A 14,255-nucleotide genomic window follows, 5' to 3' on the forward strand; every position below is an offset into this window, starting at 1 on the left:
GCCCCAAGGACTCCCTTTACGGCAAGTACGCAAGTACTAATCATGATGAAGGTGCCACGTTGCCCAGTCCACACCTGCCTTTGGCTTGGGCTGTGGCAGAGGGACCCTCTGGGGGGTCAGCAGACAGAGGCCCAGTCTAGACTGCACACTTAAGCAGCTGTGGAAAAGCAGGTCTGGTCAGACCAGACAGCGTGACTGCCATTAACTCCTCTGATGCAAGGGCAGGGACAGGTCACGGGGAGGAAGGACAGTAACAGATAAGACTTCTAAGGACCTACAAGTCCAGGAAAGGAGCTCTGTATCCTCACTCAGCAGGCAGATGTAGATCAAAACACATGGAGGTGGCACCTTGCCCTTCCCCCTGCACTCCCTCCCCACTCCCCCGGCCCCTGCCCCTGGAGGGCTGGAATCATGTCACAGTGGCCCCCGGGACAACAAGGCCTGGAGAAATAGGGCCCTCAAACACTGCTGCCCTGGGATTCTTATGTGGTGCAGCCACTTTGAAAAGCATCCTGGTGGTTCCTTGGTTTCACCCAGAATTACCTCATGACCCAGATCCCATTCTAGGTTTATGGCCAAGACAAACATAAGACTCATGTTGACACAGAAACTTGTTCACAGCAGCATTATTCACTGTTACCACAAGGTGGAAACAATCTACGTGTCTACCAACTGAGGAGAGGAGCCATCGACAAAATGTGGTCCATCCACACAGTGGCATACTCCTCGCCCATCAAGACGACAACACACACCACAGTGTGGGTGACACTTGAGAACATGCTGAGGGGAAGGACCAAATGGCCACATCTTGTACCATCCATTGGCACAAAATGTCCAGAATAGGCACATCCATAAAGACGGTAGATTAGGGGCTGGAAGAGGGATGACTGGTAGTGGGCATAAGCTTTTCTTTGGGGGCGATGAAGGCCTTGTAGAATTAGTGCATGTTGATGGTTGCACAAGCCCATGGATATACTAAAACCCCTGAACTGTGTACTTTATGCTTCCCTCTGGTGGGAAGCAGAGTTATGTTATGTGAGTTATATCTCAATCAAACTATTTCTGAAAGCCAAGATTACACTCTGGAAGGGGTGACTAGGCTTGTTGTCCTGATCCACTGGAACTGCTTGTCTGCAGACCTTCCCTGAGCAGCACCACCCAAGTGGCCCTGAGTGAGGTGTGCCCAGAGGGTCTGGGTTCTAAGTCTTTGGATCCCTCAAGGCAGGAGCAGTTCAGGTGGGTCCCAAGGGGGTGCTCAGCCAGGGAGGCCTCCGTTGGGGCTGGCTTCTGGTGATGTCCTGTTTCTTAGGTCCTTCCAGGGAGACGCCCCTTGGAATTCCATGTTCCCCCCTGACCAGTGTGTTCCCAGGAGGCTGTTGTAACCCACCTGCAGTAATCCACTTGGTCCCGAACCTGGGACTCCTGTTTGGGTCCCTTTAATTGCTCCTCTGTTTAAACACACAGGCTCGGGGCACCTGGATGGCTCAGGGATTGAGTGTCTGCCTTTGGCTCAGGTCATGATTCCAGGGGTCCTGGGATCGAGTCTTGCATCCGGCTTCCTGCAGGAAGGCTGCTTCTCCCTCTGCCTGTGTCTCTGCCTGTCTCTGTGTCTCTCATGAATAAATAAAAATCTTTTAAAAAAACACACACAGGCTCAGTTCATGTGTGTTCTGATTTAGTAAGTCACCTCAAATTCTTTTTGAAGGAGAGGAGAGTTCATAAACAAGCAATTTAAATTTCTGTTTCCCAAGGCGCCTGGGTTGCTTAGTCTGTGAAGTGTCTGCCTTTAGCCCGGGTCATGATCTCAGGGTCCTGGGATTGAGCCCTACAATCAGGCTCACTGCTCAGTGAGGAGTCTGCCTCTCTCTCACCTTCTGCCCCTCACCCACTTATGCTCTCACTCACTGCTCTCTCTCTCAAATAAATAAATAAAATCTATAAAAGAGATTAATTTCCGTTTCCCTTGGGTAGATCCCCACCTGTCCTAGAAGCTGAGAAGTTAACAACCCCTGGCTCCCTGCCTCATTTGGTTTATGGGCTACTGTCAGCCAGGCAGCCTGAGCCCAGGACTCTGTCCCAGCAAAGGGGGTGCAGGAGGGTGGCACCCCAAAGGCCCAGGGCCCTTAGCTAGAAGTGTGGGAACAGAAGTGATTGACATCCTAGCCAGTTTACTATCTAGTAGTCAGTTTTGAAAATAACATGCATTTTAAAGAACCTTGAATCTATTCAAGGTCGAAACAGATTTGCATTGAAACAGGCAGCTGTCAGGTGTGGCCTATTCGGTCTGGGGATGCAGAGCCCACTTCCCTCCAGATGTGTCGATGCCTGGCCCCTTTCCCCTGCAGTTACAGAAGAGCTTCTCTGTGATCCTGCTGCAGCTGCAGTGCAGAAAGGCCCCACAATCTGTTTCTAGTGTGTCATTTGTGTGTGCTCTACTGGATTGGGAGTTTTGCAAATTCATTTTCCTTCTGAAATTCATTCACTAGATGGTCTGTTATCTCCAGGCCATGCATCTGGTTTGGCCACACACTAAATACTGCAGCAAGGCCATTGTGGGCACCTGGGGTGTTGCAGGGTCCTGCGCCTGGCTGCTTGCTCCCACTGGACAGGAGTGTCCCAGCCATCACAGGGCGGCCTCTCCTCCTCCCAGGGCCTACATCTCAGGAGCATCTCCCCCAATGGTGTAAGTCTGCCTCTAGATGACACGAGAGCATGCTTATAAAGGGGCCCCTTGCCGTGACCCCAGGCCAGGATCCTCTGCAGTTACAGGGCTTTCTCCTGAGCCATTCCTCTTTTGTCCTCCAGAGTGGCCTGAGGTGGGGCAGCTGCCCCTGCAGGCTGACCGATTCGGCTGAGAGATAGCAGGTACAGGGAACTGGTTTATTGGGTGTCTACACTGGTCCTAAAATCTTCAAGGCACTAATTTATCAGACGAGGTGGGAAGCAGGGGAGTGCTGGGCTCGCCTCAGGGATGCCCACAGTCAGCTTTGCTTAAGGAGGCTCTTAATAAATGTCATTTGGGGCAACACTGGTTATAGGGATAAAAGTATCTTCAACAAGAATGGAGTTCAAAACTATCTCAGAATTGACATGTGGACCTCTTAGATGTGGGTAAGATTTCATGTATTTTTTTGCTGGACTAACTGGACCCTAGATTTAATTACATGTTGCCCCTCATCTCTTTAAGAGGATGTTGTGTGCTCCTTTGTGGGTATCCAGATTCAGCCTCAGGACCGTCCTATTGGGTTGACATGTTGGGGAGCTGTTCTAGGGCCGTCTTTGGGCTCACAGTGATGTTGGGCTGTGTTACGTCTGCCCACCTTACTTTCTTGAGCATGAGACCTACTGTGTCTGAGTCCTGGCCTGTCTCTGCCAGTGGGATGCTGACCCTCTCCTGCACCACTCCTGTAGAATAGCAGGGAGTATCCCCTGCCCATGTTCATTCAGACTTCATTCTGCAGGGGGCTCAGAGGAGGTCTTCTGGTCATGGGGTGACTCTCCAAGCTGGTTAACCCGCACTCTAGCCCAGGCCAGGAGTTGGAGGGTTAGGGAGGGTCCTCCCCTTGGCCCACCACAACCCAGCCCATCCAGACAGCACTTAGCCATCTTCAAGCCAGAGTGCAGACTAGTACTTCAGACCGGTCAGGCAGGTGCAGGGTTCAGGTCTCTGAAGGGTCAGGATTCAGGGAGCCCCCTTGAGCGGTGATGGGCCAGGGCTGGCAGGCTAGAGTGGCCAGGCTGTGGTTTCTCCAATGGGTGGCGGACTCGCCCAGATGCCTGCCTGACTGGGAAGGTGGCTGTCACATGCCCCCCACACGCAGGTGCACCGTCGGAGGCCTCGGGTAGTTCCTTGCTCACTGTGTAAGCCCCAGTGACAGGTGCCAGGGTCTGTGCCCTGCTGCATTCCTCCAGTTGCTCTGCTCCGTCCCACTGGCCTCTCAGCCCTCCCACACTGCTCCTCATGGACACCACCCCGTGGCGCCTGAGGCTCCACTTGCTGCTCACTCCCAGCTGATGCTTCCCTCTGCCTCTTCCTCCTTCCCCTCAGTGAAGCCAAGCCTCCAACAGCTGGAGGAGCCCTACACCCCAAGCCTGCCCTTCCAGGCTCACAGACACCTGCGCCCCGCCTCCTTTTCCCAGTGCCCTACCCCCAACCCCCAATACCCCCACTCCTCATCCCAGTGACCCATCCCAGCCCCCTCTGGCCCGCCCCTGCACCCCAGTGCACCACCCCCTGATGTCTACAAAGGGCTCAGAAAGACACAGGTATTGGGCAGGAGGCATGCCGCAGAGCAACCCCAAGTGCTCCTGTCCGGGTCCTGGTCCGCAGTCAGTGGAGATCCAGGGATCAGGTGTAGTGGAGGGTGTCTCCTGCCCTTACTGTTGGTCCTCGCCCCACCTGGGTGTTGAGGCTTCCCACGTGGCTCTGTTGGCTGGATGTCGGTATGTGATCAGCTGTTTCTGGGACAGTCCAGTCAGGTGGATAGCTCAGGCCACTCTCAGGGGATGATGCTCTCAGGTTATTTTTTTATCACCTTTGACAGCTTCCACACCATCACTTTTACTGATAGTGATGACTCCTGATGATTCCGTTGTGGACCTTACTGAGCATCGGCTATGCCCCAGGCACTCACCATGTATTCCATGTGCTTTGAGCCCATTTTGCAAATGGTGAACTGAGACATGGGTGCCCATGGTTACTGTGTAGTGGGTGACAGCTGGATTTGAACCTGCGGCCTGCCCTGGACCTGAGCCGAGCACACAGCTTCTAAATTCTGTGCCCTCTGGCTTCATCTTGCCATCTAGGGCACAGACTCTCCCCATGCTGTTAAGGGCCCTTGATTCCTCCAAACACATTATCAGAATGGCTTGCCTCTATTCTTACCCCATAGAGATGAAATATTTATTGATGTGAATCAGACACAAAGTCCTCAGTCTTTCCTGGGCAAGCATTCCTGGGCTGGTGTTCTGCTGCAAAGTGCTGTGCCCTCGAGGCAGCAGTTCACAGTGACCTGACTGGCCCCCACGCAACGGAGGACCGGCCATCTATGGCTCTGGGTCAGGCTACAGTGCATGTGGGGCTGGCTGTCTGGTGCCCACCCTAGGTAGGGCGGGTACTGGGCTTCAGCAATGATTTTCTGGCTGCAGCCCAGGATGGGGCTAGCCTCCTGTTGTGGATAGATGCTTCTTGGGCACCCAAAATTGACACGTGGTGTCCATGAAAGGCTGGCCCACCATGAGCTTGTGAGCCTGGACCTTGGGCCATTGAGCCTGGCCCCCATGGGACTCATGGTGCCAGCTCAGATGGCAGCTTTGTGTAGCCCTTGCTCTCAACACCCAGCAGAAGCCAGTAGGGAAACTGACTTATGGAAAAAGGCTGTTCTTTGTCAAGGAGGCAGAGTGACAGGTGGGGCTACTTGGATCTGTGATCCTGGGTGGATTTGTCAGCCTCTCCCCTGTGCCAATTGGGGAATAGCCTTCACCTCCTCTGAGGTAGGACTGGAAGTTAGATGATGTGTATATAGCTCTTGAGAGTGAGGGAAGCAACCAGCAGGAGTTGTTGCCAGCTTGGGCAGGGAGCAGGACAGAGCCCCTGACAGTCCCTCCTGGTGCCTGGGCATGCCATTTGCAGCTGCCTGGGTAGAGAAAACAGGCAGTCAAGTGGGGATGGGCCCAGGAGTAACCAGCCACCAGTCATCAATGGGCCAGATGGCAGGGCTGCTGCCACGTGACAACAGGAGCATGTACCTGTGTAGGGCACCAGATCTGCTGAAGGGTGGCTGGTATCTGGGGCCTGGCGGTCCTCAGGGTGTAGTGATGCAGACAGGGCCAACTTTGGGGGCATGAGTCATGGCTGCCCACGTCTGCCAGACCTTGGTGGGGACAGAGAGTGGTGAAGTCCTACAGGAGGGCCTCTATCAGTGTTTGGAGGTAATGAGGGGTTCCAGCCCTGGTGACCAGTGGTCACTGGGTTTCCTTAATGGTCCAGTGTGGTCTGGGCAGCTTTTCCTGGTCCCAGTGCCTAAAGATCAGCTGGCTGGTAGGGGGTGGGGGGGCACTCCTGGGGATGAGCAAATTCAAAGTGCTACAACTGGAGGCTTTTCTCTGATTTCTTTACAAAATTCTTGGATTTGTGGTTTTGCAGTGAGGAATCTGAGGCTTTACTGGAAAGCTGGTCTAAGAGAGGCCCAGGACAGGACTGACACCTGAGGCCCCTAGCCTTCATCCCTGAGCATCCTGGATTCTGTCCAGCTGAAGCCTACCTGGGGTCCACTGAGATCTGGAAGGCTCTCTTCTGCCAAGTGTTGGGATGGTGGGGGGCATGTGGGGTAGTCTCTCTTGGGAACTGGCATACGGAGACCGATTTGTGTTCTGGGACAACTGCTGGGGAGAACGTGGAGGTTGATGGGCAGGGTGCTGGGACTCCCCACACGATACCTGGGCTGTGCTCCATCACTGGGCTTACACTGGGGGCATAGGGGGCTGGTCCTTTCTGGTCTTTCCAGGCCACCCATCCCACCATCTGTCCTACCCACCTGTCTGACCATCTGCCTCCTCCTCCTCTCCTGCCCATCATACAGCTTGGCTGAGGCTGTGTGGCTGCTGCCCTGGAGTAAACAGGGGGTGTCCTTGTAAGGCCCTCCCTCTGCAGAGCTTACCTCTTACTTGGGAAGCAAAGGGTGTGAAAGGGATGGGAACCTGCACCACATTTACTTCTTCCTCCTCTTTCCCACGAGGATGCCTGAGGGTCCTTGATGTGAGCCCTGGACTGATTTTGGGCTCCATCCTGTCTAGCAGTGTGACCTTGGCCATTCCTTTTCCTCACAGGCTTCAATCTCTTCACGTGGGTGCTCTGCACAGGGCTGGGGGGGTCCAACCCCTCAGGGGAGACTCTGGGCTCATACATTCTGCTCCAGCCTGGCCCACCAGCCTCAAAGCCCTGGAAACCCGCTGGGATGTGGATGCCAGCATCAACATCATGGGGGCCTGGGCTCAGCAGGGCACCTGGGGGCAGAGCCGAGCTCACTTCTACCTCCTGCCTCCTGTGTCCCCTCCCACACCACAGAGCAGGTTTCTGAATCAATAAGTAATTTAATCAACTTTACAAAATTAGTTCTGAATTAGTCAGTTTTGCCCTTTGACTTAGTACTTATTTGTTGTTGCATGTTTTTTCCTGCCACCTTTGAGCTGCCTGTTCATGGTCACCACCTAAGCCAGATGCTTCCTCCACAAGCTTAGTTTTGTCTTCTTGCAACTGTGAAAACCTCCACTGCCCTGAATTGATTTTGAGAAAATATTGACTGTGCAAAAAAAGACATTTCTATTGAGTTCTAAATTATTATTTTACCATTTTTATTCCAAAATAGGATGAATTATTCTTATTTATACCAATTGATTCTCTTTATTGTGGACATTTTCCTTAAGGACATTTAAAATTTTAATTTAAAATGGAATTTTAGAGGCATCTGGGTGGCTCCATTGGTGAAGCACCTGCCTTCAGCTCAGGTCATGATCCTGGGGTCATGGGATTGAGCCCTGCATCTGGCTCCCTTTTCAGTGGGGAGTCGGCTTCTTCCTCTGCCTCTACTCCTCCTCACCCCACTCACTTGTACTCTCTCTCAAATGAATAAGCAACATCTTTTTTGAAATTTAATTTTTAAAAAGATTTTATTTATTTATTCGTGAGAGACACACAGAGAGAGGCAGAGACCTAGGTAGAGTTGGAGAAGCAGGTTCCCCGTGGGGAGCCTGGTGCAGGACTTGATCCCAGGACCCTGGGATCACGACCTGAGCCGAAGGCAGATGCTCACAGGCATCCCTAAATAACATCTTTTTTAAAAAATAAAAAATAAAATTGAATTTTAAAATGTTATAGAATAAGGGGGGCCGATTCCAATCAAAGCGAGAAAGACAACTTCTGTCCCTAAACGCTCCATCTTCCATCCACAGGTACCCCCTCCACCCTGCCCTACTAGTTAATGTGGGTGTCCGGAAGGGCGTCCTCAGCCAACTGTTGTTGTTTATCTGTGCAGACTCAGGGAAATGGGATACCATCATTTCTCCTTTGGATTCTGTTAGCATAAATGTAATTTTGTGTTCATTCATTTCCTGGGATCTCCGCCTAGAGCTTTTGTTCACACAGAACCTGAAGTCTCCTGGTGGGGGGTATGACTGACATGGCCAGTACTGCCCAGGACACACAGCAGACTTCTGATTCTTGTATGGGCAGTACCAGTCCCAAGGAGACTGGAAAGCTAGCTCAAGTTATGTCTAAAATTTTTAAATAGCACAGACCTTTTGAGTTTCAGTAATATAATCACTAACTCCAAAAAGTTTTCTGAATTCTCTTATTCTGTTGCACGTGCATGTTTACAGTTCTCCTTTAGCTGATGGACAACACCTCTGTAGGGCTGGTTTTAGGGTCTGCAATGGATTGAAATCCAATTCCAAGGCAGCAGGTTGTGCCACACCTGCCGGGTGCCCTTGACTGGGAAAGCATGATCCAGAAGAGGTTTAGAGCCCGCACAGTTCCAGGGGTACATTCAGTACCAGGTGCTGCTGTTCCCTTCCTGTGTCTTTCCATTCACACACAGGCACACATTCACGTGCATGCACATACAAGCACACACGCATGTAACACACACATGCACAGACACACACCTCACAGTTCCACATGTACATACATGGTACTTGTTTGTCTCCAGAATGTAGGTGTGTGCATGTGTGTGTACACATGTGTGTATGTGTGCATATGTATGCACATGTGCATGCACACAAACATGCATGAGCTTGAGACCCCCTTGAGGCTCAGTCCTCCCTGGGTGCAGGGAGGGGGACGGCCAGGTTGGTGGGAGGCTGTGAAGGGAAAGCTTTGTCTTCCAGGCAGCAGGCACCACAGCCTCCATCAGATGTTCCTGGACCTTTGGTTGCTGCTTCCACTGGCTTCACGAAGTTTGCCAGCTGATAGCAGAGGGGGTCGGGCTCACCTGGGCAAGCAGTGTGAATATTTGGATTTGAAGTCTACTTATATGTGGTGAGGTTTTTAGTGTCAGGATAAAGATTGATTCTGAGTTATTTTCTGGACAGTTCTGGGCACCGCCCCCTCGCATTGTGCCCTTTTTCTCAGAGCAGAGACTTAGCTCTGAGAAAGGTGTCATTACCATTGCCCTAAATTTGGTCCCTGGCCTGTTTGCCAGGCCAGCTGGTGTCTGGTCAGCCAGCAGTGGTGGAGGCTGAAGAAACAGATGTGGGGAGGGTTCTGCATCCCCAGCTCTGGTGCACTTTGACTAGAGGGCTCCAGGCCAGCTCCGTGAGAAGTACTCGGTCACAGCGAGGTGTCTGCTATGGGGCTGTCCCCAACCATGCCCCTGGTCTCCTGCCCTCCCACCCCAACTCCTGTGAGGGGGCCGGGTGGATGTGGGGCAGAAGGAAGCCAATGGGCTGTGATGGCTGTCGTCAGCTCCCCAGCAAGGGTGTCAAGATGCCCGGGCTCACCAGCAGAGTCCAGCACATGTCATTGACCAGCAGTGGCCTCAGCCCCATAGCCCCTCTATGAGAAGGGAGGGCCCACGTACCTGGTAACAAGGTGCTATTGGAGGCAGTCTTCTCCTTCCTTGAGATCACGCTCGTGGGACCCAGGTCTGTGGGAGAGGAAGCTGGCAGCCACCAGGGGAGCCAGGTCACAATTCTGGGGCTGCTTTTGAGAATCTGAGAACCAAGGCCTTGGGGCCTCCTCTGAAGGTCAGCGGCCCTGAGGCTACTACCCCCAACACCTGCCTCCCAACCCTAGGTGTGCTAGCACCACCATTGCCCTTCCCTGGGACTCCCACGCCCTTGGGGGACAGGCTAGGAGATGCCTTTTGGGCATCACTTTCACCACCACCCAGTCCATGGAATAGGAAAGAGGCAAAGAGTGTTGCCCAGCCCACGACCCCGATCCTGTTCCTGTTTCATCGCAGGGGGGATGCTGGTGTCCTTCCTGGGTGTGCCGGGAACCAGGCAAGTCAGCTGAGCCCACTGAGGGGACCAGAGAGGGCATGAGATGCTGGGACACAGGTGTGTGTGGGAGGGCTGGCTGGGTCTGTGTCATCCCAGTGTCACCCCGACCCCTGCATCCCTGGCAGAGTGGGTGCTCAGGCAGTGTTTGCTGGGTAAATGGGTGACAGAAGGGGCTCTTCTCTCCAAGACTGTCCTGGAAAATTCTGGGAAAGGCCTCCCTGGGCCTGCCTGAGTCGCACCCCCACGTCCCGGGCCAGTTGCTGCAGCTGGGAACCCTCGCCCATGGGTCTGCTCTGCCGCATTTGGGGGCTCCTCCTGGACCAGCATGGAGAGCTGACAGTCTGGCACTGAAGGACCCAGACCCCTGGGCTGAGTAAAAGACACCGTGGAAGGGAGGGGGCACATACAGGAGAGGGGGTGGAATGCCAGGGCACAGGGAACACCTTTGACGGGAAAAACAGGCTACCAAAAATTATGAAAATTATAAGTTATCCTACATTTAACGAAAGTAGGTACTAAACATAACCATGTGCTAACTTCTGGGTCGACTTTGAGCCGCGTATGTATGCATACATGTGCGTGATTTTTCCAGCAAGTTGGAACACCCGCGTGATTTGGCATCCTCTCCTTTGTCTTTCTCTGTATGATCATGAAAAACACGACTTACAAAAATATCTTCCACGGCTTCATCACTTTTACTGTGGCTTTCTCCTAATCCTGGAAACAGATCAAAGGGAACAAGCCATGCCTGCCTGAAGCCAGAGGGAGTGTGAGCAGGCTGATGCATGTGGGAGCAGGGTCGGGGTCAGGGCAGTCAGCAGGCCAGTCAGGGGAGCAGGCTAGTGCAGGCAGGGAGCAGGCTGGTGGGGCTGGGGCAGAGCGGAGAGTAGGGTCAGGGTCGGGGTTGGGGCAGGCAGCTGGCCCATCAGGGGAGAAGGACTCTGGGGTTCTAAGCGGGGTAGGAGGTGAACCCCTGAGGAAGGGGCTTCCTGCCCAAGAGCACTGGAACTTTCTGGTGTTTTGGAAATGAGGCTGAGAGCCGAGAAGATTCTAGAGGGCAGAGCAAGGGTTGGCAACCACTGATTAGGCTTCACTTGAGGAAATTGTGTTGTGTGTCTGGGCCACTTCCTTCACTGGCTGGCTGTCACTGTAGTCTCGTTTTATGAATAAAAACCATTATTCAAACCAATCATTTTATCCCACTACCACCCAGACCACACTCTCCCGGAGCCCCTCATCTGGGAGTCTTCGCACCCCTGGGGGCTTAGGGCCTGGGCCTCTGGCTTCCCCACAGAGGCACTATCCCTGGGGCCCTGCAACCTGAGTGGCCTCTGAGAAATGGACACAGCCCTGGGGGCTGACATGCCGATGGGGTTCGGAACAGGCATCTAGTTAGGCTGGTGTCTGGTTAGGAGCCATGTGGAGCTTCCTGTGAGCAGATGCTCTGGTTCATGCCTGTGCCTCTCTCCCCTGCAGAGATCGGACCCACAGCTGCTCGCCCAGTTCTACTATGCAGATGAGGAGCTGAACCAGGTGGCGGCTGAGCTGGACAGTCTGGACGGGCGCAAGGACCCGCAACGGTGCACGCTGCTTGTCAGCCAGTTTCGCTCTTGCCAGGTGAGTGCACGTAGGGCCAAGAGCCTGTCATGGGGGAACCTGCTCCCACCTGTGAGCACATCTCAGGTAGCCTGGGTGAGGTGCTGGGCACCTCTCACTCCAGCTGCACACCCAGCTGGGAGGAGGGACGATTCTGAGCTGAACAGGGTGGGGAAGAGAGCCAGGCAGGGGCAACCAGGAGCTGGCAGGGTCCTGGCCAGGGAGCTGCTAACATGGGAGGGGGGCTAGGCAATAGAGGCTATGTGCAGGGCTCCTGGAGGGGGGCTCGGACCCTTGCCATGCTGCACGATTTACCACTGGCCCTGGAAGCGATGCTAGAAATGTTCTTCCAGTTTAGCCAATTACCAGTGTGAGACCCTGAGGCCTGAATGCAGTTTTGTCAAGCGACAGTCAAGGTCATTCTCAAAGTTCCAGAATATTCTTGGTACATTCTGCCCACACATCTTGCTGGTTCTCTCTGACCTGGGAGGGGGCCTGAGGTATGCTTCCCAGATCACTGGGAGGGCCGGACGCAGTGGGAGGTATGCCACTGAAGCTGGTTCCACGGTGTGTTTTATGCATTAGGGGGTTAGATAAGGATTCTGGTGGGAGAAGCAGGTCCTGGCTAGCCCTAGAATGACCAGGAGGCCCTCCCCTCTCCTAGGGGACTGGAGGGGCCAGGGGGTTTCGGGACTTGCCAGGCCATCAGCGCTCTCTCTTTCCCACCAGAGAATACCCTTACTTGTGCCTGCAGCACACCAACCTAACAGCCAGGAGGCCTCCCTCTAGATTCCCCAGCCGCACCCTGCCACCCCCCTGCCTTTGCCCTTGTCCATGCCACCCCTGCCCCCCATGCCCCTGTCCCCCTGCTCCCCCCACTACCCGCACCACCACCCCAACCATACCTGCTCCTGCTGCAGCTCTGTGCCCCTAGCAGTGCCCTGTGTTTGTCCCAGACCCGGTCTGACCAGTTCACTGGTGGATGTATTTGCAGGTTACACAAACTGACCAAATAAGGTGGCCACTAAGTTGGGTGCTTCGTAGAGTCTTGACAGAGGAAAATCAAGAAAGGAAAACCATCCTGGCATTAGGCTGGGCAAGGCAACTTGCAGGGGGTTGAGAAACAAGTCATACAAAGGATCTTGCACAAGCATCTTTAATTTCTCACTTTTCTCTTAAGACTCCTGTGTCAGGGTCCCATGACAGCCCCCTAGTTCCATGACTCACTAGGAAGACACACAGGACATAGAATACAGTCGTGCTCACAGCTGGGATTGATCCCAGTGAACAGACACAAAGGACAATCAGCCAAGGGAAGAGGTATGGGGTTGGGGAGTTGGGGGGACAAAGTCCAGAGGAATCAGGCGTCAGCTTCCAGCATCCTCTCCCGGAGACTCAGGTAGATGTGCTCCATTCCCAGTAGCACGTGTGACAACATGTGTGGCATCTTGTCAGCCAGGGAAGCTCATTAGGGACGCAGAACAGGGGTTGCTGGGGCTGGTCTAGCAGGCCCGTCTCCCTGGCTCAGCCCAAACCGCAGACCCCCAGGGAGATGGAGTGTGGGTAGGGGCATTAGAGACACAGCTGAGGAGCAGCAACATTCCCTGGACACCTGCCCAGGGCCAGTGCGGTGCAGGCCTTTCGGGGGATGGCCTGGTCCCGTTGTGGGGCTCCTGTGCACATAACAGCAGTTAGGAATCGTGGCTGACACCTCATGGATCTTGGCCGTGTGCTCTGCCGCCCACCCAGGAGAGGAGTTAGTGCCACCAAGGGATGCCTTCGTGTGCATGCTACAATTTTGTAAAGACTCATCCTAGTAACATATTTGTTTAAGTGGCCACTTACTGGGGACCTGGGTTCTGTAAGGGCTCCTGTCCTAGTAAATTCCTAGGACATTTAGGAGCTCAGGAATTTAGGTTGGAAAGCAACTTTCTTTTCTAACATTTGTCTTGAAACAGGACATTTTGTCTTTTCCACTTTTGGCTGCTGTTTCATTCATTTGACTGTCATGATGCTGGGTTGTTTATTTGATTGTGCATTCATTCATTCATTCATTCATTCAACAGCAGTCACTAGAAGGGGGTCTGCCTCTGTGTAGACAATGCCCCAGAAGCAAGGCAGACATTTGGGGTCACTGTAGTCAGAGAGACCTATGTGCACAGGTGCCAGGTTGCCATTGCAACGTGGGGTCTGGTGACCTGCAATTACAATGCGGAGCCCTGACAGGTCAGCGGATGGCAGCCCACTCTACAGGGCCACTTGGTGGCCCTGATTTTAGAGCATGGACTGGCATCCTAGGTAGGTCACAGGAGGCCAGATTTAGGAGCCGCAGGCCCCTGATGTTCTCAGCACCTGTGAATCTGCCCTAGGCCAGCTGCAGGCACCACCACCAAGCACCCAGAGGCTATGACTTTCTCAGCTTTGGGGCCAGTAGCTTGGCATTGCCAATGTGCCCTCTCCTCATCCCACTGTTGTCTGTGACCCTGGCCTCAGTGACAAATCCCTGAGTCTTCTAGTCTGGATGTCTGGGGTGTCTCAGGGCCCCCAGGTCCCATCAGCCCAGGTACAGCCCTCAGCTGAGTGTGGGGTGTCTATGTGGAGCATGCATGGTGGTGGCACCAGCCTGGCCTGGCTCAGCTCTCCAGGAGCCCTGGAGGCAT

General features: G+C 53.8%; 1 protein-coding gene across 12 annotated transcripts in view; it reads left to right on the top strand.

Moving 5' to 3' along the window:
* ZFYVE28 (zinc finger FYVE-type containing 28) overlaps positions 1 to 14,255 on the top strand; it is a 159,159-nt gene that overhangs the window by 90,328 nt on the left and 54,576 nt on the right. For all 12 annotated transcript variants that reach the window (XR_003132078.3, XM_049108572.1, XM_025437375.3 and 9 more), the window contains one exon: positions 11,476 to 11,616. Coding sequence is in view for 9 of the 12 variants with exons in the window: in XM_025437375.3 (XP_025293160.2) it covers positions 11,476 to 11,616 (141 nt within the window). In the remaining 3 variants the exon portion in view is untranslated. The remainder of the gene's footprint in view (positions 1 to 11,475; positions 11,617 to 14,255) is intronic.

The sequence above is a fragment of the Canis lupus genome, chromosome 3 (genome assembly GCF_003254725.2).
Source record: "Canis lupus dingo isolate Sandy chromosome 3, ASM325472v2, whole genome shotgun sequence".
Classification (NCBI taxonomy): domain Eukaryota; kingdom Metazoa; phylum Chordata; class Mammalia; order Carnivora; family Canidae; genus Canis; species Canis lupus.